Source organism: Telopea speciosissima, chromosome 11, assembly GCF_018873765.1.
Source record: "Telopea speciosissima isolate NSW1024214 ecotype Mountain lineage chromosome 11, Tspe_v1, whole genome shotgun sequence".
NCBI lineage: Eukaryota > Viridiplantae > Streptophyta > Magnoliopsida > Proteales > Proteaceae > Telopea > Telopea speciosissima.
The window spans coordinates 38,760,704-38,788,116 of record NC_057926.1 but is presented as its reverse complement, the minus strand read 5'-3'; the positions used below and the strand labels follow the sequence as shown (position 1 = coordinate 38,788,116).

At 38.2% G+C, this 27,413-nt stretch overlaps 2 protein-coding genes and 1 long non-coding RNA gene across 4 annotated transcripts; 2 read left to right on the top strand and 1 right to left on the bottom strand.

Moving 5' to 3' along the window:
* The first annotated feature begins 2,656 nt into the window (after positions 1-2,656).
* LOC122645075 (acetylajmalan esterase-like) lies at positions 2,657-4,198 on the top strand. Its single transcript, XM_043838421.1, has 5 exons — positions 2,657-2,933; positions 3,044-3,256; positions 3,356-3,504; positions 3,603-3,879; positions 3,981-4,198. The coding sequence occupies exons 1-5, from the start codon at positions 2,657-2,659 to the stop codon at positions 4,196-4,198; spliced, it is 1,134 nt and encodes a 377-aa protein (XP_043694356.1).
* A 303-nt stretch (positions 4,199-4,501) lies between these two features.
* LOC122645987 (binding partner of ACD11 1-like) lies at positions 4,502-27,090 on the bottom strand. Of its 2 annotated transcripts, none has more exons than XM_043839432.1 (5): positions 26,936-27,090; positions 18,429-18,532; positions 18,269-18,344; positions 5,315-5,398; positions 4,502-5,222 (listed from the first exon to the last, which is right to left on the bottom strand). In XM_043839432.1, the coding sequence occupies exons 1-5, from the start codon at positions 26,939-26,941 to the stop codon at positions 4,647-4,649; spliced, it is 846 nt and encodes a 281-aa protein (XP_043695367.1). In that variant the 5' UTR covers positions 26,942-27,090; the 3' UTR covers positions 4,502-4,646. The 2 variants fall into 2 exon arrangements, with proteins under 2 accessions (XP_043695367.1, XP_043695368.1); XM_043839433.1 differs by having other exon boundaries at positions 4,502-5,216.
* Positions 5,608-10,639, top strand: LOC122645989. Its single transcript, XR_006330547.1, has 3 exons — positions 5,608-5,837; positions 7,982-7,984; positions 10,499-10,639. It is a non-coding gene; the product is annotated as an uncharacterized LOC122645989 (long non-coding RNA).
* Positions 27,091-27,413: the final 323 nt, after the last annotated feature.

Sequence of the window (27,413 nt, the reverse complement as noted above, 5' to 3'; positions counted from 1 at the left end):
GCTCTCCCTTTCGAGAAAAACTTGGCGATAAAGACATATAAACCTCTTCATCAAGATCACCCAGAAGAAAATCATTATTAACATCCATTTATGGGGGAAAAAAAAAACAACCTATAATGGAAGCAATGGCAAGGAGACATCTTTTTTTGATAAGCATGGCAAAGGGACATCTCATAGTAACTAATTTTGCAACTGGTGAAAAAGTTTCATGTAATCAACACCCTCAACCTAAGTAAATCCTCTAGGGGCCAACCAAGCCTTACATTGTTCTATGAAGCCATCAGCATGATATTTAATTTTGTACACCTACTTGCATTGGACAACTTCTTTACCTGAAGGAAGTGGTTACAAGGTACAAGTCTGATTGAGTTCAAGAGCCTTGATTTTTGTAGCCATAGATTCAAACCATTTGGGATTTTGAAAAACCTCATCAAAGTTATGTGGTTCAGAATAAATATTGGACAAAAAAGCATGATATGTTGGAGAAAATGCTTAATATGAAAGAGATTGACTGAGAGGATCAGAACAAGAGGTAGATGAATAGGAAGGAAGAGAAGAAATAACGCTAGTCACATGAGTACTTCATTCCTAACTGGAAGTAGTTTACGCCTGAAGAGCTTAGAATAGAATAGTATATAAAGTTATAAACCCGTCATTTTCGTGGTCCCCATTATTGCCCTGTTGTCTGATCCTATTAATGATGCATTTTTCATTACCTCGGCTTCCTTTTACATTCTGGTTCTCCGATGACACGGACAAGCATTGTTCCGCAATAGCTCTCAACGCTAATTTTTGGTCCAATCGTTTCCATTCGGATCTCTTGGGGGCTAAATTCCTCCGGTTAGTCATTTATCTTCAATGAAGCTTTAATGGAGATTTCTTGTTGGATTATTCTTCAATGCCGTTAATTTCAGGTGTTAAATGCTAATGGATTTGAAATTGAAGAATGTAATGTACAATTATATCTTTGCTAGGGCATAATTATCAAAATGCCCTCATCTTCGTCAAATCGTTTCCCGAGATTCATCTTTCTTGTTAGGGCATAATAATTGTACATTACATTCTTCAATTTCAGGCTTTAATTTAACTCCTGAAATTAACGGTATGGACTTAAATGACTTTAGGTTGAAAAATAGGGGTGATACGTGGAATTTTCAGGGGGTGCATGTGGACTTGTTAGAACCTTAGTTGGGCATGAGGAATGTTGGGTGTATTTAGGGGGTATGTGTATTTTACCCTCAAAACAATCAGAAAAATAGAAAAAAGTGAAGAATGCCTATTTTTTGTGAAATAATGGAAAAAAAATTTGAACATACTTGTAATAAAAATGTAAGAATCTTAGAAATATTTTACAAAACAATTTTTTGTGGACCAAAAACCTAAAGACTTGTGACCTATATTGGGTCAGATTGGTCGATCCAGATCGGATATCAATCTGAATACTAGGGGTGCAAGTTTGGCTCTGTCGGCCCGAACCCGCCTTCGGCCGTTCTGAGCCCAAACAAGGCCTGGGCTAAGATATCTTGGCCTTGAGGATGGGTCAGGGCTGGAAATTTTTAATTCTGAGTCAGGGTCGGATCGGGTCAAGGTTGAGGCCTTAGGCAGAGCCTGGCTCGGACCGGCCCGACCCTGTTTTAAGTTATACTATAAAATATATATTATAAACTTTAAATGTCATCCACCTTTTGTTATATAATATATTATATATGAAGATAATAAGTGATAGAAACATTTTATCATAATGTTATTTTAAGTAAAATTGATAATTTTCTCTCCGACACAGTCCAACCCATGCATCTCCCTTCCCCCTCACCAAGATCAAGGCCAATCAGGATCAGCCCTGCCCAACCCTGAGGGCTGGTCAGGGTTGGATTTTTCATATCCTAAGTCAGGATCGGGTTGGGCTTGGGCCCAGCTAAGGAGACTCAGGGTTGGGCGTGGGTTTTATAAAGCCCGGCCCAACCCAACCCTATTGCACCCCTAAATCTAATAGCCAATATCGATTCCCATCCTAGGTTCGACCAAGGATCGATATCGGCCTCAGTCGATACCGTGCCAATCCCACAAATCCGATACCGATACTTCAATCCATGTTTAAGGCTCAAATCCCTTTGAGTAAAGAAAATTTCAAAGCATGATGATCCTTTTGGAAATTAGTTTGACAATTGTGAATATGAGAGTTCTATGGTAATGATTCATCATATAACATGTAAACCCAGGCCGAAAGCGTTACAACTAGTTGCCCTACAATTGGGCCAGCATCCAAAGCATCTTTCAAGCATCAGGATACCCTATGATTGGGCCACATAATGAGTACAATTCAATCGAGGTCTCAGCCGTTTGATAGAATCCCACACCGTTGATTGGTCCAGTGATCCAGATCTCATCAATGTTACATTCGTAGTCCTTCTCTGGGGTGGACTTATAAAACGCCCGAACCAGATAATGGAAAGAAGTTCCTAATAGAGAGTCCCTCTCTCTCCTTCTCTAACTCGAACTTAAAATTTTTTAGAGTTGTAGTAAGGGTTGGATTGGCAAACACGTATTCACCTCTTTCTTTCATGCAGAGTATCTATATAAATTAGGCCCTTCCGCTACACTGTACTGAACTTCACAAGTCATAACTCTCGATCGATCAAGTACCCAATTCTCTCTAATGGCGATCTTCAAGTCTTCCCTACTGGTTCATACTTCTTTCCTCTTCCTTCTTATTCTTCTTCTTCCTCTGCTTCATCCCTGTACTGCCACTCGATTCGTCAAGAGCTGTTCATTCAATGCAATGTATCAATTTGGAGACTCCATAGCCGATACCGGCAATCTAATCCGCGAAGCTCCAATCGGAACTCCGTTTGGTCATCTTCCCTATGGTATGACATTGTCCAATACTCCTACCGGTCGATGCTCCAATGGTCTTCTCATGGTTGACTATATTGGTAAGTCACTCTCCCTAGCTAGCTAGTTAATGTTTACAGTTTAATCTTGGATCAAATCATTGTCTACTAAACTAATTCTCTACCTTTTTGATGAATGGCTTAATTAACAGCAATGGCTCTTCAAGTCCCCCTTCTTAATCCTTATTTGAAACGAGATGCCGATTTTAGTCATGGAGTTAACTTTGCAGTAGCTGGATCTACTGCCTTGGACACTACTGTTCTTGCCAAACAGAACATTTATGCCCCTGTAACCAACAGTCCTCTATTTGTCCAACTTGACTGGTTCAAGACCCATCTAAAAACCATTTGCTCTACTGAGACAGGTAATTATAATTCTACATGAACATATGACTTCAATTAATCTATTCACTTCAATGGTCAAATTCCATGACTGAAATATTTGTGTTTTTGTAATTAATTAGAGTGTAGACAGAAGCTTGGAAAGTCTCTCTTTATGGTTGGAGAGATTGGAGGGAATGACTACAACTATGCATTCTTTCAAGGGAAAACCATGCAAGAGGTTGAAAGTCTAATTCCTTCTGTTGTTCAAAGGATCAAAGATGCTGTCACTGTAAGTTCTTTGCTAATTTTATTCTTTAATTATGGAAATATTTTCTTTCCCTTTTAATCATCCTTCTGAATTATACTCTTATATTGCTGGATATACAGGAAGTGATTAAACTTGGTGCAACAAGAGTGGTGGTTCCTGGAAATTTTCCTATTGGATGTATACCGATCTATCTCACTGCATTCAAAAGCAATGATTCCGCATCTTACGATGAACTCAAGTGCCTGAAAGGATTAAACAGTTTTGCAATGAATCATAACATACAACTTCAAGGAGCTATTAGTTTGTTGAGGGAAGAGCATGGTAGTAATATTGATATTGCATATGCTGACTACTACACAGCTTATCAGTGGGTGCTTTCCCATGCCCCTTTCCTTGGTAAGCCAAACTTTTGTTCTTTAAGAGTTTATAATTAGAAACATAAATACAGAAATATTGCATACTAATTAATCCTTTCTTCCTAATTTTTTGTTTTTAAGGTTTCGATATGACCTCCATTCAAAAAGCATGTTGTGGAATTGGGGGAGAATACAACTTCAATGTGACAAAGATGTGTGGAGCTGAAGGAGTTCAAGTTTGCTCAAATCCAGAAACACATATGAGCTGGGATGGTGTTCATTCCACACAGAATGGATACAGGTTGATGGCAGATTGGCTCCTTCGTGACATCAAGCCTAAAATCCGATGCTTCTTTTGAATTAATTAATTTTAGTTCAAATAGGGTTTTAGAATTTGATTTTCCTTTTTCAGAATTGTAACTAGATGATTATCAGTTGTTCTTAATTTTACTGGTTTTATAAGGGTAGCATTGCCTCTGATTTCCAAATCAAGTTATTGAGGTTGTACAATGTTACAGTTTCATTAAGATACCTGTAATTAATGATACTTTGCCAGACACAAAAACCATGGTGAAGCAGACATCTTCAACATTAAACTTATAGCATATAACAAAGATCATTACCCAAAATTAAAGCCAGAATGTCTTTAACAAAGAATATCAAAGTCGATGCTTAAAGTCCTTTATAGAATTAACATCCAACAATAGGGATAGCCTGTTCTACATTAATAATACTTGGAAACTAAACAAAGAAAGAAAGTAATATTCCAAAAAGCCTAGACAAAGATATTTACAGAATTTCAGCCACTCAAAGGATCAATCCTTCCGCAGGTGCAGGCCCAGGTTTGGTCGGCTTCTTGTCTGCCTCAGCTTTCGGAGACTCGTCCAGATGTACCTTAGCAAAATCGCTCACCATTTCTCTTTTGTGTTCCTCCTCGGCCATGTCAACCTTCTCTTTCGTTTTCTGCCCAACTCCCCCAGCTGCCTTAGCAACATTATTGAAGGCCCCAGTTACCCATGACGCCCCAGTGAGTATATACCGGTTCTTCATGATGGCAGACCCAGCAGTACTGACCGTTTGTTCAGCAGCTGCAAAGGCAGATTTTGTCTTTTCAGAAACTTGAAATTTCTGGTCCATTTCCCTGACTTTGTCGTTGACAACAGATGTGCCCATGGTTATTTTCTCAGTAAGCCCTATCTTTTTGTCTAGTGAAGCAACCTTGGCAGTGGCTGTGGAAGTGAACTGATGCGTTTCATCGAAGGCCTTTGCTTTGTCAAGGGCATCCTTGCCCAAGATAAAACCCTTGGCAAGCATGCTGCTAACAACATCTTCTGCTTTTTGTACCACAGATTCAGCACCACTAGGAGCTTTGGTTTCCTTTGGCCAAAGAGATTAGACAATCAATTATAAAGTAATTTGGCATATAACATAAATAAATACAATATGAAGAAACCAGCCTCAGCACTAGATCTTACTGCAGGTGGAGCTGAAGCACCAGGTGGCAACTGGTAATCTGGAGCTAGAGTTATGGCGACAGATAGATCAACTATTGTTGCTCCCTATGATATCAAAAAATGTTTGGTCATATCAAGAAGAAATATTTCATGAAAAACCATTCCATTAGACAATGTCAACAAATCATGTTGATATTTCAACCACAGCTGGTAATGGTATTTCAATAAATGAGGGGGCAAAACACAAAAAAGTGAAGCCTTGACCAACAGCTCACCATCACTCACCCACCCCCCAAAAAAAATATTTAAAAATAAAAAAGAAAGTATTACATTAAATGATATCTATTTATAGTATTATCTTTGAAGAAATCCTCGAGTGAGAGTCAGGACATTGTCGATTGTTTAGAGAAGCCAAACCCATAAAATATGCAACTACACAGGTCTGGGTGTTATATGAATTCTTAAGAAGTAAACAGCCAAGGGTTATAAGATAATATGGGAACAGAATACCTCCCAACCATGTAATAAATGAAGCAGAAACAGAGTTTCTGATGCAAATAAATCGCAGAATATGTATAAGCCTTGGGTTGAGTTTTATACTCATTGTACTGTGCCACCTTAATGAGCTTAAAATATGGATTGGAGGAGGGAATACAGGATTATAACTTTATTAGCTAATTTAGTTAGAGCCATATTCTTTAATTTTTTTGTTATTAGGTGTTTCTGTTGAGCTGGATGAGAAATCTATTGAGTCCAGCCTTGTTTTAAGATGTTTACCTTTATTTTAGGTTGAGTTTTAGTTGTAGTAGACTACCTCCAAGGTAAGCTATTGGCTAGAGGAGTTTCAACCTTAGTTTAAGTATTTTATATAAATTAGTAAGGGGCTACAGCCCTACCCAAGAATTTGATGATGAATTATGGTTTCTGCCTCCATTGTTCTGTGAGGTCCAGAATAACTTGATGTGCGATGCAGTGAGATCCTTGGTGACATGCTAAGGAAGGCTTGCTGGGATTCCAAAGTAGGGTTTAAAGGGATGCCAGCTCTAAGGGTCAAGTGGGGATTCCTGATTCATATTCTCTTCTTTATTCAATCAACAACACCCCCCCCCCCAAAAAAAAAAGAGTAAATACATGCGCATCCCTTGTTTCAATTTTCTGATTTCTGTTCTAGTCTTGCACATACCCTACTTGATGGAACTTCAAATTCTTTGTTGTTTACATCTGAGATTTCATATCAGACATCAGATTTGGCAATAGGATTACATTCTAAACATATTCACAGTTTCGAAATTTGATCTTGTTACTGTTTTCTTAGAGTCCTACTTCAAATTGGATTCCTAGTTCTACTCTGTTTTCAGATCATTATTTGATTTTGTGTTTCAGATTGGCATCCTTGTACTATTTCTGAAATCTGTTGGATTCCCATTAAGATCTGCTATCAGTAGTCAATTCTACAATCTTGTTTTAAAGAATCCTATCCCAAATAGGATATTTTTATAACTGCAAATCAAAACATCAGATCAGACTCATCTTTTGAGCAGTTGTTCCCCTCTACAAAATACAAATCAGACCTTCAACCAAGGTTTCCCTCCAATCTGAGCTTCTGGTTGATATTTGATTTCTCATAAATTTGGTCTTTTCTCCACTGCGGTTCTGGTTTTCAACTGAGTTTCTAAACCTAATTCCTTAGGCTTCAAGGAACCCATCAAGTGAAATCAGAGCTATAGCCACCAGTAGTTCAAGGAAACCTCACATGGCTAGTATGGCAAAAATATTGGCTGAGAAGGTTAGGAAAGCATCAATACATGTTGATATGTCTAGTCAACTGGTTAATAGAGTTGATGCTCCAGTTCAGCAAAGAGGGCATATCAGAAAATAACTCTGATATGAGGTTTAATGAGCAAACTGATTTCCCTTCCAAAGTACAGGCTGAGCTAGAATTTGCATTGCCAAAGGAAGATGAAACAACACTAGTGAACTAAGCGGAGCCTGAATTTGAGGATAAAGTTGAAGAAAACATAGTAACCTACAACAACAATGAAGAGGCAATACTCGAAGACTTTAAGATGGACAAACATCAATCAGAGGCTGCTAATGTGGAGGATCACATTGCAGAGGTTAACAAAGACACAGTTAGAGCAGTAGTACTAGATGAGGTCAGGATTAAGGAAGGCTTTGAATACACGCTGCATGAAGCTGTCACCACCCCGGATGCTATTCTTACCTTCAGAAAATTTTTTTGGTTTGTGATTCCACCACACTAATTTGAAGAGAAAGCTCCTAGAATTGAAGACTTTCCTATTGTCCCTACATCACCAGAGTTTTGTTTAGGACTGATCAAAGTTGCTACTCACATGTTATCCCATCGTCACTAGAAAACTCGTGGATGAGTTTTTTCTTTGTTTTTTTCCAAGCAGGAAGAATTGATTCAGATAAATTACAAATGTGTGCCTATTATAGTGGAAATAAATCTTGGGTTGAGTTTTATACATGTTGGTGCCTTTGGTCAACGGGCATTGTAATGGGCCTAAAATATGGGTAGGAGGTAGGAATAAAGGATTTACTTTATTAATTATTTTAGTTAGAATCCTATTCTTTCTTCTATTTGTTATTAGGTGTTTCAGTTGGGCTAGATTAGGACTATTGATCACAGCTGTCACGGTGTCTAGGCAACCCAAGGCATTGGAGGGGGTCCAGACACAAGGCGTCCAAGGAGCCTGCCTAGGCAACCAAGGCATCCAAGGCGACCAAGGTGCCTGGACACCAAGGCATCATCTTGACAACTATGTTGTTGATTCAGAATTTCAGCAAGAAGAGACGATGGGCTGTTGTTTTAGGTTTGGTTCAAGTTAAGCTTAATTTTCAATGCCCAATGGGTTATATGGGCCATGGGCTTAGTATTTTTGAGTTTAATATTGTTATGTGCCAATTCTATAAGCTCAAATATTAGAGATTTAGGTTTTGTATGAGATTAATTAGTTAGTTTCTATTTTGGTTACTTAGTAGTTCATCTTTAGTTTCGAATTTTATTCCCTTGATGTACAAGGCACACTACTACATATGTGGGCCTATTTTTAGTAGTTTCTATTTATTACTTTCTTTTTTTTAAGGTAGTAAACTCCTCTTTATATTGTAAGAGCCATAAAGCCTCACTCATTATTTTATGAATAAAGATTGCTTTGGCTTCATGCCTTTGTTGCTGTGAGAAACAGTGAACTTGGTAAGAATCCTTGCAAAGCATGGTGAGATGCCATAAGGATAGTAAGAGCTGACCTAAGCCATAGGTGAGAGGCCTTGATCATATCCCCCTTATACTTTCCTCCTCCATTCCTTCTTCTTCTGTGTTTCTATTTCTGCTACTCCTACAATCCCTGCACTGTAGAACATCTGACACCTTCAACATCAGTGCTATTGTTTGTTGTTTATGGAGAGGAAGTATCGATCTCATCAAAACATCAACATGTATAGATTCTGTGGCAATCATCCTTGAACTGCAGCATTATTCTGGAGGTTATTTGCAGTAGATCTTCAGCAACTCCTCTTCTGGCCAAAAGATTCAACCCTTATTTTGAGAGTGCAGTCCCGCCTTTGGGACCTCCATTCGATATCAGATTCAGCCCCATCCATTGGCTGGATTTCCTTCTGGTCTGAGTGGCTATTTCTCTCTTAGTTTCTAATTTCATGTCTCTGTGTTATCTACAGATCTGACCATCAACTACCTACAGAGTTTTGAAGAGTTTTACTACTGTTAATAGCCTACCTCTGACCTCAGATTCAGTCACATCCCATGGTTGGATTCTGCTATAGGTATTAAGTTACTACTATCAGTCCTTCTATTATATCTATTAATCTAGCCTTCATCTTGCTGTGACATTTGGAGGTATAACTCCGTTGACCAAGCCCTACGATTGAACCAATTTTTGTATTCATCCCTCCAATGGATTGTTACTTCTGGTTTGTTACTAAATCTGTTACATAGTTTTTCTATGTTCTGTTTGTGATAGCCATTGATCCAACCCTTGGATCATCTCCATATTTTAGGGTACTGTTCTCCTACCCTAGCAACCCTTTTGACCAGACTTTGGGCTTCATCTGAACGATGATCCTTTATCTACCGGGTCCACTTTGATTGGTGGAATTTTTTGTTTTCATTCCTACCAGTCGGATGGGTATAATTCTTTCTGCTCAGTGAGTTTAGCCCTATCACTTTGTCCTACATTGCTTGAAGCTGTTTTCCTTTATTTTAGGCTGAGTTTAGTTGTAGTAGACTACCTCCAAGGTAAGGTATCAGCTGAAGAAGTTTTAATCTGAAGAAATCTTCTACATAAATTTGAAATGGGCTACAGCCCAACCCACGAATTTGATGAATGAATTGTGGCCTTTCAGAATAACTTGATGTGAGACCCTTGGTGATATGCTAAGAAAGGCTTGGTGGGATTCCAAGCTAGGGTTTGGTGGAATGCCAGCTCTGAGGATCAGGTGGGAATCATGAATCATATTTTCTCTTCTTTAAGTTTCTTATTTTTTCAATCAGAACCAACCCCACACACCCCCCCCCAAAAAAAAAAAAAAAAAATCAAGCATGTATCGTCGCATCCCTTGTTTCAGTTCTGATTTCTGTTCTGTTCTTGCACATACCCTACTTGTTGGAATTTCAATTCCTCCATTGTTTACATCTAGATTTCATATCAGACTTCAGATTTGATAATCGGAAGGCTCGGCTCCCTACTTGCCAGAGAGCATCTCTCCGTCGAGATGCTAACTACTGATTTCGGGTTCCGCTGTGCTTACAGGGTCTTTAGACAGGTTCCTTATTACATTCTAAACATATTCACGATTTCAAAATCTGATCTTGTTGCTGTTTTCTTAGAGTCCTACTTCCAGTTGGATTCCTATTTCTACTCTGTTTTAGGATCAGATATGGTTTTCTGTTTCAGATTAGTATCCTTATATTATTGCTGGAACTCTATTTTTTTTTTAATCCTATCCCTAATATGATATCTTCATAACTACAGATCTGACTCATCTTTGGATGAGCTGTTCCCCTCTACATAATAGACCTTCGGCCAAGGTTTCCCTTCAATCTCAGTTTCTGATCGTTAGATATTTGATTTCTGCTAACTCTGGTCTTCTCTCTTCAATGTGATTCTGGTTTTCAACTGAGTTTCTAAACCTAATCCCTTAGGCTTCAAGGAACCCTATCAGTTTCTGGGACCAATAATCTGATAAATAGATTCCCCTTTGCAATTCCATAGGTGAATCTTTTCTAAATAATCCATTTCACTAAATGGCTATGATGATACTATCCATCAGTCTTTTACATAGCCCTAGAACAAGGAAGATAAATTCTTTACTTGTGAAGGTATGCAAGTCACCTCTTTCCTTTAATTTCTTCCTCTCACACCATCTGGTGAGACAAAAATCTGAAAATTTAATGGAACCTGAAATGATTTTATCAGAAAGCTTGTTAGTTGCCTTACAAGTTGTCTTCCAAAGGCAAAAGACTTTCTAAGATACTCCGTGTTTCTAATTTTGAGCGTTGCATTTTTGCCTAAACAGCAACTTTCTGAAGGAAATAAAATGAGGCCATATATTAGTAATTAGACTTATAATGATTTACTGTCCATTCTATCCTCAACTAGATGCCAAAAGGATGTAGGCTTCACCCTCAATCCCACCCCCAACCCATTGTGCAAGTACAAGGCTTCCATGTGCCTTAAAGGAGGAAAAGAAATGTGGAGAGAAAAAAATAAACAAAAGGAAAAGGAGGCAGGAATAGAATAGTTAAAGCTGGTTTATCAGATGAAGAATAATTAATTACCATATTTGATTAGACATGTTTCAACATTAAAAATATAACCAGATAACCATTGATAAAATGAGAAAGTGTTTGGGCATCCCCCATTGAGCAGCAGTCAAGAGTAACCTCATAAAGGAACAGAATCTAGACCATTTTTATATAAATAAGGGAAAATATCATCCCCCTCCCCTCTAAGTTTGCCTTATATCAATCCAGTACCCAAGTTTTGAAAAATATCTTCCCCCTCCCCTACTTTATAAAGTTACTATCAACCGTACCCTAACCGTTAAAAACTACTATTAATTGATGACGTGGACAGGTCCACTTTATCTAAAACCCCAAATTACCCTTAATTTATTTTAATTTCATTTTTACCCCTCCAATCCCAAAATCCCCTTTTTGCAGGATTCTGACACGTGTAAAACAGTTAATCCAACGGCTAATTTTGAAAAACTAGAAAAGTTTGAGCTAAAAGCTGTCAAAAGTCTTGCAAACCAAACGGACCGATGGCTCAAACCAAAACCGGTCATGGTCCAGCTCGGTTTTAACTAAAACTAGAGCAATCGTCCTCTTTACTTTCTGAAACCCATTATTCCGAATTCCAGCGATTTTTCGAAGAAGAAGAAGAGGGATGGAGGAAGATCAAAGAAGAAGAAGATGAGTTCGAATTGAGGTTGTAGCAGTGGGGAATACTTTCGTCCATGTGAAGCTCCTTTTTTCTTTTTTCTTAATTTTCTCTTATGCTCAAATTGCACAAGACAGGAGAAGCAGAGGCAGCACCGGTGAATACTTTCGTCCAAACTATGAAGAACCAAAGAGGTTCTTTCTTTTGTTCTTGGCCACCCCATGCTGTTGAGCACGCAGGGGTTAGACATCTGGGGTTGGATTCCAGACTTGACTACATAAACAACGTACTCCCCCCATCAACTCGAAAGATTTTGAAATGCTTCTCGAATTGGTGTTGAACAAACTCCCTAACAATAATAATCGTTGTAAAACCCAGATCAGATGTGGAGGAAACAACCAAGTAGGTGCAAAGGATTATTAAATTTCTGAAACAAATGATGGCCAGGACTTTAAAGGTCTTTCAGTGTATCTTCCATCATGGTTGTGGTAGCACCATGGTATAAAATCTCGCGAAATATCGGCGATATATCGCGATATTTCGTGAATCTCGACATGACCGAGATACGAAACAAGGTCGAAATAAAAGTACAATAACTCGTCCGATATATCGAGATATTTCGACGATATATCGTGGAACTCACGATATATCGCGAGATATCACGATATATCGCGAGATATTGTAAAGTGACAATAGTGTCACATTCAAAATCCTTATAAAGTTCATATTTCGCAGCTCTTGGTCGATATTTCGACCGAGAGCTGCTGAAAAGAAATTTTCTCTCTTCTTCCTCCCTTCCAAGCCTCATTGAAGCTCCTTGTGCGGGAAGACGTCGGAGGGTCATCTAAGCTCATCATCCAAGCCTAATTTCATTATTTAAGGTAAATTATATTTCTCTAAAACAATTTTTTTAAAAAAACTTTGTACAAATGTTGTTGGATGTTGATGATATTAATATATGTTAGACACCGGAGGCCGATCTACAGCCTCACGGTGTCAAATTTTTTCCCATATGTATTTTTTTATTTTTTTCTGGTTTTAAAAATTCATTTTCCTACAACTAAAATAGGAAATAATTAGGGGTAATATGACTTAGATGGTAATGAATTAAATATATGTTAGACACCAATGGCCGATCTACGGCTTCACAAGTGTCGGATTTATTTTTCTGTTTTAAATAATTCTTTTAATTTTCGAAAATTAAGAAAAATATATAAAAATTAAAAACAGAAATAAATAAGGAAAAATATGAGTTTTAAGTTTAAAAAATAATGAAAAATATGAAAGTTATTTCTATATGTTTTGAGATGCATTACATGTATATTATGTTTACTAATTCATAGTTTTGTTGTGTTAGGTCAATACTTATATTAACATTATATATAAAAATTGGTTTTAATTTTGTGAAAAATATAAGGGTTAGGGAAAAATATTAAATAACTATACAAGTGTATTAGTAATCTAAAAGTGTCAATTGAAGTGCATCTACATTAAGTTTTTTAATTATTTGTGTTACTTACATTGCGTAAACAAGTATCATTATGGCGGATCGTGATAGACAACGTGCGAGGGGCAAGCAAAAGGTGGGGAAAGTAGTCAACAAAGGGGCGGACGGAACAAAGAGAACAGAGGGAACAAGAGAGACCAACCAGCCAAGATAGGGGTGACATTGCATGGTTACATGGTACTCCCATTGATGGGGATAAGAGAAAATCTATATGTAATTATTGTCACATGCAATTTATGGGAGGTGGGTCCAGAGACTTAAACAACATCCGATCGGAGGATCTAAAGATGTTGTAGGTTGTCATATGGTCCCTCTGAAGTAGCCAGGAGATTGGTGATAGTTTGAGGGGAAGAAAGAAGAGGAAGGCTGACAAGCAAAGGATAAGAGAACAACTTGAGGATACAGTGAGGAGTTCGATGGGAGGAGGAAGACGATACAATGATGATGATGACTCCTCCTCCTCCTCGATGATGACATTGCGATCTGATGACATACAAACAGCGAGAGGAGGCTAGGGATTTTAGGCGGACTGTTTAGGAGTAGAGGAAGTTTTCAAGATGATCAAGAGAGACAAAGAGTAGGGGGTAGTGGAGGAGCCGGCGTGGAGGTCCTAAAACTTTGAATCCTTTTAAAAGATCACAAAGTGTGAGGGCAACCCCAACACCTCTACCAGATGCATTACCACCATCAACATCCGATCCTAAATTGCATAAGAAGAAAGGAAGCAACAACCAGAATCAAAGGAGCATGGAAGGGGATGAAGGGATTGGTTAAAGAATCAATAGCTAAGTGGATGCTATACCATACCATCCCAAAGAAACATCCTAGGCCCCCATTATGATACCATGATAGATACCATTGCGAGGCTGGCCCAGATTCAAGGGCCCCACCCCATATGAGGTAATGAATGTTTATCTACCTCAACAAAAGAGTGAGATTGATGAGTACATTAGTGAGATGAAGAATATGTGGGAGACATATGGGGTGACTATAATGGCGAGATGGATGGACTGGGCCTACAAGAAAGTCCATCATCAATTTCATGATTTATTGTGATGGGAGGACGGTGTTCTCAACTGCGGATGCATCCAAAGAGATAAAGGATGCAAAATATATTTACAGATTGTTAAAGGAAGTAGTGGAAAAAGATGTGGGTATTGAGAATGTTGTCCGTTGTAACGGACAATGGAAGTAACTTGGTGGCGGTGAGAAGATGATGAACAATAATAAGTACCGGCTCTTCCGACTCCTTGTGCAGCCCATTGCATTGACTTAATGCTAAAAGATATGGGAAAGTTAAAGTTGGTGAAGACTGTGGTTGAAAGTGCAAGACAAGTCACCAACTTTGTATACAACCACTCCTATGCACTCAATCTATTGAGGGAAAAATGTGGGGGTGACTTGGTTAGGCCTGGCATCACAAGATTTGCCACCAACTACATTGCCTCAAAAGCATTGAGACAAAGAAGGTTGGCCGAGAAGCATGTTTGCTTCGAGGAGTGGTTTCAATGGAAGGGTTCCAAGATCCGCAAATGGGAGGGAAGCACAAACAACGATGTCATCTCGAGGACTTCGGACCAAACTAAGCAAAGTGGTGAAAGTTTTAGAGCCGATGAATTCAAGTTCTACATGTTGCGACTCCGCTCGAAGGGCCCAACCATGCCAGTCCTATATCTGCAATAGACTTGATGAAAGATAGTGTCTATAGTGTGGGTCCTCGCAGAGCAAACACTTCTTAGATATCATAAATGCTCATTGGGAGAATCAACTTATGCATCCACCGCATAAGGTGGTGAGTAAATTTGTTTTATGTTTACTAATTCATAGTATTATTATTTACTAATTACCTATGCATTTGACAATACCTCTATTCTATATGTCATATTTCAAGATACTACTTCAACCCTAAGTATCAATATAACAATAGGCTTGGGTTGGAAACTCAACTTATTGATCTTGTGAAACAAGTAGTGAAGAAGTTGGAGCCGATGGTGCACTACAAGCAATTTGCAACAATGAAGTGAGTTCATTTGGAAACTCAACTTATTGATGCTTTCAAATAAGTAGTGAAGAAGTACTTACTAATTTTCCACTGGGTATAGATCAAGGTATTTAGGGATGCATTGGGAAGTTTTGGAACCGAGGTGCGATCTGGCGAGCACGTGGTGATCTTGGTAATTCTTTTAAGTTTTAAATTACATATGTATTGAAATTTGAAAGTTGAAAGTTGAAACAACATTTGACACATGTCTTTTTGTTGTAAACTTGTAATGCAAATTGAATGGTGGGTGTTGTATGGGAATCGGTGAAAACTTAAGAAGAATAGCAATTAAAGTCCTTGCCCAAACATGTTCTCGCATCCGTTGTGAGAGGAACCGGAGTACCTTTGCACTCATCCACTCCAAGAGGCGCAATGATTGGGGTCTCAACGTTTATCCGACATGGTGTATGTGCGCACTACAACTGAGGCTGAAACGCAACACATACGCATGGGACATGAGGGACGAGGGGCACCATTGATCTAGCCGACATCTTTCAAGTTGACTCGGACGATGAGGACCCTATTGTGGATTGGGTGAGGATAGAGGTGAGCCGGTGTTGGATGAGGAGGGAGGTAGGCCCGACCCCATGATAGCTTCCGAGATTGGTCTGATGTGGGCGAGTATATGGGCGACGAGGGTCGATACATGCGAGGGAAGCCTCACCCATACCATTCCAACCCACCGGTGGCAATGTTCTTGATGATGAAGACTGGTCTAAGTCCTCAAATGATGATGATGGTGATGATGGTGATCGGTGGTGGTGATGGTGATCTTGGTGGTGGTGATGTTGGTGGTGGTGATAATGGTGAAGAATATGACGGCATGCGAGAGCGTTATGTGGTAGGCCAGGAGGCCCGGGATTCGGCACTGTAGACCCACTCCGATTCACCGGAGAGACACGCTTTGATCATGCCACACAAGATACGGACCACGGAGCACGTGCCCCGCACCCCGCCTCGAGAGGGCCCCTACATACATACAACAGGAAGCGTAGGGGTCGACAAACACGATTGCAACCCGATCAAATGGACATTGATAACCTATCTAGCTCTGTGGTGGTTTGAGTATGGGTGATAGGGAGGAGGACCGACCGGACATTGGCGTGCCCCATCTTTTGACGCACATGCCACTCCATTGGCATCGGATTATGGTGCATCACAACCTTACGGTGGATATGGATATGGATCATCATCATATGGGCATTTAGTGGGGTAGGGGACTATGACTACTACCCCCCCAGGGGACATCTTGGATCATCTTTTGTAGATAACATCTTTGCATACCCTAAGCGGACCTAGATACCAACCTCACCGACCATACATGCAGCCAATGCCATCGCCTCTTCTGGGCGCCAACATCATATCACAAATGGATCATCTTCTTCACGGATCGGATCGATTGGTAACCCTAGTTTATATCCTAGGATAGGTTACCTACGATCGTTGATGATTCCATTTACGTGACACTTGTGGATGACTACACTCGTTTCTTCTCCGATTCTATACCGTGGTCCACATATGTCATTCAAACAGAGAGCGAATGGGCGTCGACTCGCGAGGCATGAGTGGGATTGATCCAGGAGGCACAAAGCAACTACTATTAGCGGTTTAGCACTGTAATTTGTAACTTAAGTTGTGATTTCATTAATCTATGTGTATTTAACTATTTATACATTAAGGTCGGCGACCGTATGTCAATCAAGGTGCAAGCCCAAAACACCAATTTGAATTCACATTTTTACAATTTTATGGTTTAAATGTGTTTATTAAGCTTAAATAAGGCTGTCCATGAAGTTTCAGGCCTAAATATGGCCAAATACCCCGAGATGGACCCCGAAATATGCAGAAAAATGCAATATTTCGGGAATATTCTGATATCTCGGATATTTCGGATATCTCGGTAGGCCCGAGATACCGATATATCGCGAGATATAGTACTATGGGTAGCACCAGTGTCAGTTCACCTCACCATTTTGACTCTTATACTCTTGGTCCATCTATTATAGCAGTTGTTGCCAAAGCACGAAGGATATCATCAGCCTGGTAATGAATAGTTTAATCGTCTTCACCATTTGAAGGAATATGATTTGGGTTTTTTGTTTTTTCTTTTCAACAGTTTCGTTAGCATACGGAGTTGGGTTATCTCCATTACTTTTATTTTTTTCCCGTTTTCCTTAGCCCTCTTGATTAGAGCTTTCTCCTCTGGTTTTATTGTCTGAGGGAAACCTTTGTTGCTGAAGTAAAACCAGTACCCCCTATGTTTTCACGATTTGCAGAGAAGGAAGCTTGAGATTCACGGTTCGGAGGCGAGAGGAAGAAGACCCATTTAACGATTTGCAGAGAACGAAGCTCGAATATGAGAGGAAGAAGACGATGGGAGTCAACGCAAAAAGGGAAGAAAAGAAATCTTCTAAACAGGGGATAAAACATAGGGGTGGTTTTACTTTTTCCCTCGACAATAAAACCAGAGGAGAAAGCTCTAATCAAGAAGACGAGAGGAAGAAGACGATGGGAGTCGATTGCAGAACCCTTTTCTCCATCATGAATCTCACATTTTGAACTTAGGGTTTTGTTTTGTTTTGTTTTGAGTTCTGGTTTGGTCGGTTTCGGTCCAACTGAGTGGTCGGTCTTGGTTTATCACATCAAATCATATTTCAAAAACGAAAGGCTTTTGCCTTTTAACTCTACATAAAAGGGTAATATAGTCTTTTCATAAGCAAGAGAGAAAAACATATGCTTTCAATAGATATTAAAAAGGGTAATTTTGTCTTTACACATGTTTTTTTTAACAGCGTTACATACTTAGGGTACGGTTGATAGTAACTTTATAAAGTAGGGGAGGGGGAAGATATGTTTCAAAACTTGGGTACTGGATTGATATTAGGCAAACTTAGAGGGGAGGTGGATGATATGTTCCCTATAAATAACTATTTCCCACTGGAATGATGTTCTGAATGCAAATTAAACAAGAGGGAAACAAGAAAGATTTTAAGTGAATTCACCGAAAGAAGTTGTGCAGTCTCTGCCCCCTGAGCATCCTTGAAAGTAACATATGCAATTTGAGACCGCTCATTCTCACTGTTACAAGCACATAATTAGGGTCATCCTGAGAAAGCTTCAGAACACATGAAAATATATGAAGCAATGTTTAACATAACTAACCTCTGCATCTCAACATATTCGATTTCACCAGAAAATGAGAAAAATTCCTTGATGTCTTGTGCTGTTGCACTTAAGGAGACATTGCAGATTTTCACTGTCCGTACCTGCAATCATAAAGGGATACAATATACATAGTGTCGTCAGGTTCTAATACAACATGGTTTCATACATATATCTATTATACATATAATTGCAGTCACAGAAGAAATAGTTCTGGTTTGTTCGATCCTAATTTAGAAATTGAGTCTAGGTCAAATTAGGATTATATTGTACTGGTTTATTTTTATTTTCAGGATATTTTAAATAGTTTCATGGCTGACAAACTAAAAAATATTCTGAGGAAGAGTCACACTCATCAAAAAGCAACCTATCTAACCATACTAATCTTCATCTTCTAGATGACCCCGAATAACAATAAATTCGACAAAGACAAAAGAGTTTGCTTCCACAATCCAAATGGGAGAAAGGAAATATGTCTTGTTAGTGACTAACGAGCATGCTTTCTTAAAATCTATAAAAATACATTGCATGTTAATTAGGAATTTGGGGCTAAATTTTGGTTTTGTACCCTTAAAAGCATTGAAAGTATGGGAAGGAGATTTGCATCATTAGAGGGAAGTCATTATTGTTAGTTTTGGTGTACAAGTTTAGGTTGGAAATAAAGATAGTGAGGAGATAGAGATAATGACCAGCATACAAAGGGAAACCAATTGAGCTTTAAAAGGCTCTTTATTGAATGTCAGTCACGATATGGCGTTTACACAACTCATCATATCTAAGATAAAATAAGGAATGAACAAATTAGAGCTAATTTAGAAGTAGCTCTGATACATGATAAGTTGCGACAAAGTCGTTTGAGGTAGAATGGACACGTGCAATGAAGGACTTTGAATGCTCCAGTACAGAAGGGTGATTTGATTCAGAATGAAGCAGCTAACCAAACCAGAGGTAGGCCTAAAATGACTCTAGGAGAGGTGGTGAGGAAAGACATGCATGACTTGGAACTAGTAACAAGTATGGCTTTGAATAGAGATGATTGGAGAAAAAGGATTCATGTAGCCAACCCCATTTAGTTGGGATAAGGCTGCTTTGAGTTGAACTGTATATCTTAGATATTGCGATTACTATTGAATCATGGGGCAATCACACTATCAAGAGCAGCAAAAAATAAAGTGGTTTGAGACTACCAATGACCACTACGAATGTTTTTTCCTAATTTCTTCTTTTTCTGTCCATAGGGCAAAAGGAATTCTTTAAAGTTGTTGTCATTTACTATTTTCCTCCTTACTAACCAAAAGAAAGTAGACTAAGGCCATGAGAATGTGGTTCAACTTCAAATTCAGAAGTTATAACTTAGTCAGAACCAAATGAGTATCAAGAAACTCCTTTGCCACTTCAAAGCTATGAGACATTATGGGATCTACCAGCTTCTTCTCAAAGTTTTATTGGAGAATAAATCCAGCTGAGGTAGACAGGAGAACCTGGTTTGTATATGGAATCCATAGTTGTCAAGGCGGCAAAGCAACCCAAGGCGTTGGTGGGGTGGCTAAGCGCTTAGGCGACAAGGCGCCCGCCTAGGCGGCACCTAGGCGACCAAGGAACCCCCAAGTGTTATTTTTTTATTTTCCCCTTTTCTAACATTATTTAGTATGCTACAATATTTTAGTATGCTACAATATATACCTTATATCATCAAAAATCAACATTAAGCCTCCTCAAGTCATCAAAAATCAAAATTAAGCCAAATTAAGTCACATCAAGTCATCAAAATCAATATTAAGCCACATCAAAAATCAACATAGAACTAGAAGACAAAAGAACTAAAGAAGCAAGCTATTGAAAGTTTGAAACAATCAAACATACATTTGGTTTATACTAGTCTCACATTTGGTTTATACTGTTCTTAGTAAATATGATCTTATATATAAGTAATTAAATTGTTCTTGATTTAGAGAAATGTTCTTGTTCTCCAAGAAGTTTGACTAGTCATATGATTTTATTTTTACATCAAACTTTTAGTATTAGGTACAGCATAAAACCAGCTTTCCAACAAATCCAAAATTGCTTAAATCTGATTTATATTGAAGAAGTTATATTCCGTTCAAACCTTATTTGGTATGCATGAATGTTGTCAAAATCGCTCTGAATGAAAATATTTTTTTAGATATCAAAACAAAGGAATATTTTGCCGCACTTTTGGTTTTTAGCAAAGTTTTACCATATTAAGATTTAGAGAATTTCTAGATTTGAGAAAAACGCCAACATTAGAAAGTTGAAAATTTTACCTACCGTCGAAAATTCAATTTTTGTTCTTGAACTGGGGGTTTTACTTTTTATCCTTTTGGAATTTTATTTTTTAACTATTTTTATTGGATTCAAATAGGGGGGTTGATGCAAGTTCATCATAGATATTGGCTTATTTCTTTAGAAATAGGCCTAGGGTTGGGTTATATACATGTTGGGCCTTTGTTCCCAAGGGTTTTCTATATATTAGGCCACTTTAATGAGCCTAAACTAGGGGTACATAGGTTGCATACGGGATTAGCCCAATACTTAGTTTATTTTTATGTTTTCTAATTGAACCGGTTCAAATTGGTTGCATCCAATTGGTTCAATTTAAGTGATCATGTGACTTGGTTAAGTGGTCATGTGACAACTTAAGTGGTCATGTGACAACTTAAGTGGTCATGTGATGTAAGTTGGGCTGGATTAGGACTCTATAAGTCCAGCCATGTTTTGAGTCTATTTCCTTTAGTATTTAGTTTCCTAGTCAATTTAAATTACCTAATAGGTTAGGGATAGGATTAGGCCATTCCTTTTTAGTGTCTAAGTCTATTTTTGAGTCTTCTATATAAGTTTGTAAAGGAGGCCAGCATTGTACACGAATTTGATTAATGAAAAAAGCTTTTGCTTGTTGGCTGCCATTGTTGTTGCTCCTGTGCTCCTTGTGAATGTGCATCCTTGTGGTTCTATCAAGGTGGAAAGGGACTGGTGGAATCCGGTTGACTCCTTACGTCGTGACGGCTGGTAGGATCTTCTTCAAATTCGAAGGTGGCTTTATCCTTCACAACTGTCGAAGCTTGCTGCCAGTGGAATCTCCAGTAAGTTTGACGCCAAAATTCTTCTTCTAATCCTCTAATCCTTTCCCCCAATTGATCCCCATTATTTTTGGTTTGAATTCCATAAACCCTAACTCCATTAAAGCCCAAAATCTGCAACTCAATTCTGTCCAAAATTGCAGAATTTCAAAACTCATCCAAACCCTAACCTTTTTATACCATATTGACCCCCTAGACCTGCCCATTAATACCCTATGAACCCCTTTCCCAATATCCAACCCAAACTCTAGGAATTGACCTAAATCCTAGTGCTGTCCATTCGAACCAGCAACCCCTTTTGTTATTTGATCCGGTTGTTTGGCTCCTAGTAGGTCTCCTACCTATCTAGGACTACATTAGGGGTATTTGCTAATTTATGAATAATATCTTAAGTAAATAAAATACCAAATGATATTTGGCATAAATAAGGGCCAACACCGAGTTTGATACCAATAAAAACCAGTGCAAGGCGCCTTGCAAGAAGGCGGAGGTCGCCTAGGCCCCAACATAACCGCATGGACGCCTAGGCGGCGCCTTGACAACTATGATGGAATCATGATGACTATTTTATGATTTTACACCATCCTCAGGTGATTTGCTACATAGCCTCTTAAACAAACATGATTTGAAAAATCCTTCTACCAAACCCCACCTCCAACCCAAAAAAAAAAAAAAAACAAAAACAAGATAGCTAAGGATAATATTAGAACTAGCAACCACCAAGTCCACAAGAAACAGCTTCTTTCAGTATGTGCTTTATAACGTAATAATAAAGTGGACATAAATCAACTCTCCATCCATTGTCCTTCTGCACAGAATTTATTATATTACATTATAGAGATCACTAGTAGTCATAGTTACACCTCTTGAGAGGGACCAGATTTTACTGTAACAATATCTCATTATTAAATTTTAAAAAAAAAAAAAAAAAAGACAGGAGAGTTGATGCAGACTGGTATCCAACAGTTCTCAGAGAATATCAGATTCCAACCTGCTCACAGGCCAACAATAGTTGGAAACAGATAATGAATACTGCTAGGTGCTGTAGGTAGGAGAGAGAGAGAGAGAGAGAGAGAGAACAGATCGTAAGAAGAGAGAAAACCCAATCTTTGGGGGTGGGGAGAGGGGAGAGGGGAGAGGAGAGAGGAGAGAGGAGAGAGAAGAGAGAACAATTTCAACTCAAAGCAAATTAAAGTATTAAACCTAATCGATTCCATTCAGTCACCTCATGGGGATGGCCATAGGCCTACATTTCTTTATAAAGACTGAAAACAGGAAGAACTATAAAACGAAAAAGGATTGAATAAACAGAAACAAACTAGTAAATCCTCCTCTAATCGTGAGTTGATTTCGGAAGCTAGGACACCTACTAATTACAAAAGAAACAACCTAAAAACTAACAATAAAAGAAAAGAAAATAAACTTCTTAAAATAACCTACGATTTGGAGGAAATAAATTCCAGAAAATATGGAATTCTTGGAGCCACAAGCAGTGTAGAGATTTCCAAACTGGCCCCATGGATAAGCCTACTGGCTCACAAAACCAGATATGAACCAAAACTAAACCATGGGTCAGGTTTGGACCAAATTGACCAAACCCAAATCCGCAGGGGCTGCTTTCCAGCAACAAGACCATTTCGTAAATAAAATTGGGGTTGAGAGGTCCAACCCTGAAACGTACACACACACACACACATAAAAAAACAAAAAAAAAAAGAAGGTGAACTGAAAACCATGCAAGCATAAAAATGCATGTATGAATATCACACTTCTGCTTGCTTTTCTTTGGAACATAAACAGATGTCACTATATTCCCACAGGATTTAAAATGACATTAGACAAACTTATTGAGTGGGCCCTCCATATTCAAGGAGTTAAAACAGTGCATCAATTCACTGTATACATGAAATCCTGTATTCATATAGCAGGCCAAGGAAGAGAAAACCGATAATTGCATGCCTAAAGAATATAGAAATTTCAAAAAAAATTTATTAAGCTAAATAGAACGAGAGCATGGATAGATCTTAAAAAACAAAGACGTAAGCCCTATTATATATCCCATCCAATTACTTGTAGTCATAAAGCCTCAAATTACTGATTGTCATAAAGATATAGTATGGTCACATTACATGGAGGGGAGAGGGGAAAGGGGAAAGGTTCCCTATATTGTGAAACTCTTGTTTTGTCTCTTTGCAGCAGGATTTGGTGATATACATTGATGCAGATTGAGATTAGAAAGAAAGGAGGATAGCCTATGGTGGGCCCGTGTTGTTCTTGGAACAGTTCCTGGACCAAACTAGACCCAAACCAGATCTGACGGTTTGGTTTTCTGGTCCAGCTAAGCAACCAAGTTTTGATGATTTATTACAAGACTGTTAACCAATAAATTCCTGAATTTCAGTAGGGAGAATGTCAGGCTAATGCAGTTTGTGACTTTGTGTGGGAGATCTTTTTATGGGGCCCAGCTGTTAGAAGTTGTAATAACTTGTGGATCAGATTCCTATATTTTAGGATCTCATTTTGTCTAATCTTTAGTAATTTCTTTTTAGTTAAGATATTGTAATTAGGCAGGACACTTTCTATAAAGTCCACCTGTTTTTAGTTAGATTCTATCTTCTTAGTTTCCCATTGGATCAGGAATATGTCCATTAGGCTGTGTATGGAGTCGTCCACTCAGTTTCTAATTTTGTTCCATTACTAGATAGGGAAGTTAATTTGAGGCTGGTCCTATTTATATGCAAGGCTGTAAGCAGCCCCCCTCCACCTTTCAATTTAGTTGATTGAATGAATTCTAGTTTAATGCCTACTATTCTGTGAGAAGCAGAACTGCAGTGAGATGCTGTGATCTCCTGGTGGGATGCTGGGGTGATTAGTGAGATGCTAATCTAGATTTGGGGTGAGAGGACTCAAATCGTATCTTCTTTTCTTATTCTACTCATCTTAGTCTCGTATCAGCGGTGTCAAGGAAGTATCTGATTTTAATCCTGCTTATCTAATTCTATTCTGTGGGTGTTTTGGAGACAACTGCCGCTGTTCTTTGTAGCTTGTCAGGCTGAAGTATATTGTGGTTCACTGTTGTAACTATACCTTGCGATGTCCCTGCTTCAAGTTACGGTTCAGCAAAGAAGGACCAACTATATCTCTCCATTCAGCCATCGGATCTCAGAGGTATTTGGAGGCTTAAACCTGCTGGAAAATCACAGCCTTCGAACCCAAATTTGATGAACAGATTGGGAGATCTTGGTAGTTACTAATTTTGAAATTCCTAGTTTCTAATTCTGAAGCACCCTTGTATCAGCCTATCCAACCATTGGATTGGAATCAAACTTTGAGGGTTTGGAGCACTAGGGGAGACCTAGTTTCGATAGTGATTTGGGACTGATCTGAATCATGGATTTGGAGTAATTAAACTCTTTCTATACTTTTGGCTTTAACATCTTGCAGTTCTGCCTGTGGGTAGGATTCTGAAACCCACTTAAGTGTTGGTTTGGATCCATCATACACAGTCTTTCATGGAGCGTCCCTATTTTTGCAGATTCTGGGAATAAAATGTCTTCATTAGATGAGGGTTGTGCATTTACTAGGTATCTTGGCATCTTTCTTTGCCCAGGTAAGGGCATCATCAGCTGATGCCTGCAAGACAGCTTTCTGGTTTGGCATTGAAGGATTCCCCTGTGCCTTCCTCGAAAGGCTTCCATTTTTTTATTTTTTTTTTTTTTTTTTTGTGTAGTGGGTTTCTAAGGCTTTTATTTTTACTCTAATGTTTCTTTACTGTCTTTTCCTTCTTTTGACAAAATCTTGTCGATTTCAGCATGGCAGAAACTTCTCAATAATTTGAAATTCCATATAGTAATATACCCTACAAGTTCCTACGAAAAATCAGAAAAAAATAAAATAAAATTTTTTAGCAGAAATGGTATTATTAGATCATCACTGTACCCAGGACATATAGTAGCCAGTTACTGTTTTTTATTTTAATGAACACTTTAGTGAAACATTTGTGAATAAGCAATTAAGCATAACACTTATCACTTTAATTTGTTTTTAAGTTTCTTCCTATACAAGTGCACTTTCACTGTTTTAGGAGAAAAGAAAGTCTCAAAATGTTGATTAAAGGAAACAAGATTCATTGAATAGACAATATGTTTTTTATAAGGAAGGAAAATTAATGGAAGTGATTTAACATTCAGATTGATACAAGACAATTAACAGGATTCCTACTTAATTTATACACTATATTTAACCGGCCACTTTGCATGACTCTCTTGATCTGAGTGCCAAAAGGAGATTAATGTATATTCATTTTTCTTCTTTTTTTCCCTCAGTGCGGTAAAGGTAAATGAGTGAAGCATGATTTCTTATTGATAAATATGTAATCTCCTGTTGAATAATGAAATCAAATATTGGTCAACTGCTTTTGTATAAAAAATGTGCTAGGATAGAGAACCATAATAACAGATTATTAAAAAAAAAAAGCACATTAAAATAATGGATATAGTAATGAAGAACCACATTCTGCCTGAGAGGTTCTAGATAGAGAACCACAAGTCCAGATCTTTCAAGCATATTTTGGCCTCTATTGCCTTCAATATCAGAAGCAAATTATCTTTGGCCTCCACCCAGTGCATCAATTCCCCTAGGAATAGGCTTGCTGTGGATTCCTAGGGTATCCCCATTTCATTGTACCTTCCTCATGTCGCCTCTAGCTAAGGGCTGACTTTAGCTTTGTATACTTGTTTCTTTCTCCCCACCCCCTTCAGCAAATTATCTTTGGTAATGAATTTTTATTCACCCCAAAAAAAAAAAAAAAAAAAACAAATTCTGCCTGAGTGGGTTGTTTTGGAGAGAAATAATGTGGAGTAAAACTCACAAAGTTCATCACATATATCAAGTAGGAAATTCTAAAGTAGTACCAGGGTCATGATTCTGGAAAATAATTATTTAATTTAATCCAATTTTTCCATAAAAAAACCTCAAACACATTTAATGTTTGAGAAATATTAAAAGACCGAACTCTCAAGCTTCAAACGCATCAAAACCAAACAGATCTGAACTCATTACAACTTTAATCAGTCAATAACTAGAAATCAACACCAAAGTAGAAGAAAATCAACCATCAATGAACAACTCAAAACACCAAAATTCAATCCCAGGCTTAATTGATCAATTAAACTAAATCCATAAGTACAACAACAAAAACAACCTTAAAACACCGAGATTTAATTTCAGAGCTACTCAACATATAAATCTGAGATAAATCCGTAAGGACCACAACCTTAAACCCCAAAAACTCCATTGCAGAGTTACTCAACTGCAATCTCAGATACATTCATAAGAACGATAACCTTAGAAAATGTATTCACGAACACCATTTGAAGGTAAAATAACCATTAAGGTCGAAGAGCTTACCGACATCGAAGCTGGCTTTCGTAAATGATGAAAACGATTGAAACTGAAATGAAATAAGTAAACAGATCCCTGAATATGCTCAACTCCAAATGAAAGAAACACGATTTCTCTTTGAGATGGTATAGCTTTTCAATAAGAAACGCGACGTGACAGTAGGATTAAGCCCACGATATTTATAGGACGTGCAGAAGATGCAGTCCTGCTTTAATTTGCCACGAAAACGATAACAATTTTTGTTATCTGCGTGCGGCGGTGGTCCAAGGATGTCAAAAAAAAATCGAAATTCAATCGAACCGTTTAAATCCAACCTATGAAATCATTTAATAAATTCGGTTTTGGTTTCAAATTTAAGACGGCTTAATTAAACGGTTTAAACTGACCTTAACCATTTAAATATGGTAAAGGGTTTAAATAAACTATTAAAACCGGTTAATATCTACATGGGAGAAAGAACGCTAACCAATGTTGTGTCTGGGCC

Coding starts and splice junctions, on each gene's coding strand:
- LOC122645075 (XM_043838421.1), top strand. CDS start 2,657: ATGGCGATCTTCAAGTCTTCCCTACTGGTTCATACTTCTTTCCTCTTC. Junction 3,505..3,602: donor GGATCAAAGATGCTGTCACT/GTAAGTTCTTTG, acceptor CTGGATATACAG/GAAGTGATTAAACTTGGTGC. Junction 3,880..3,980: donor TTCCCATGCCCCTTTCCTTG/GTAAGCCAAACT, acceptor TTTGTTTTTAAG/GTTTCGATATGACCTCCATT.
- LOC122645987 (XM_043839432.1), bottom strand. Junction 5,399..18,268: donor AGACTGCACAACTTCTTTCG/GTGAATTCACTT, acceptor TTGATATCATAG/GGAGCAACAATAGTTGATCT. Junction 5,223..5,314: donor GTGCTTCAGCTCCACCTGCA/GTAAGATCTAGT, acceptor TAATCTCTTTGG/CCAAAGGAAACCAAAGCTCC.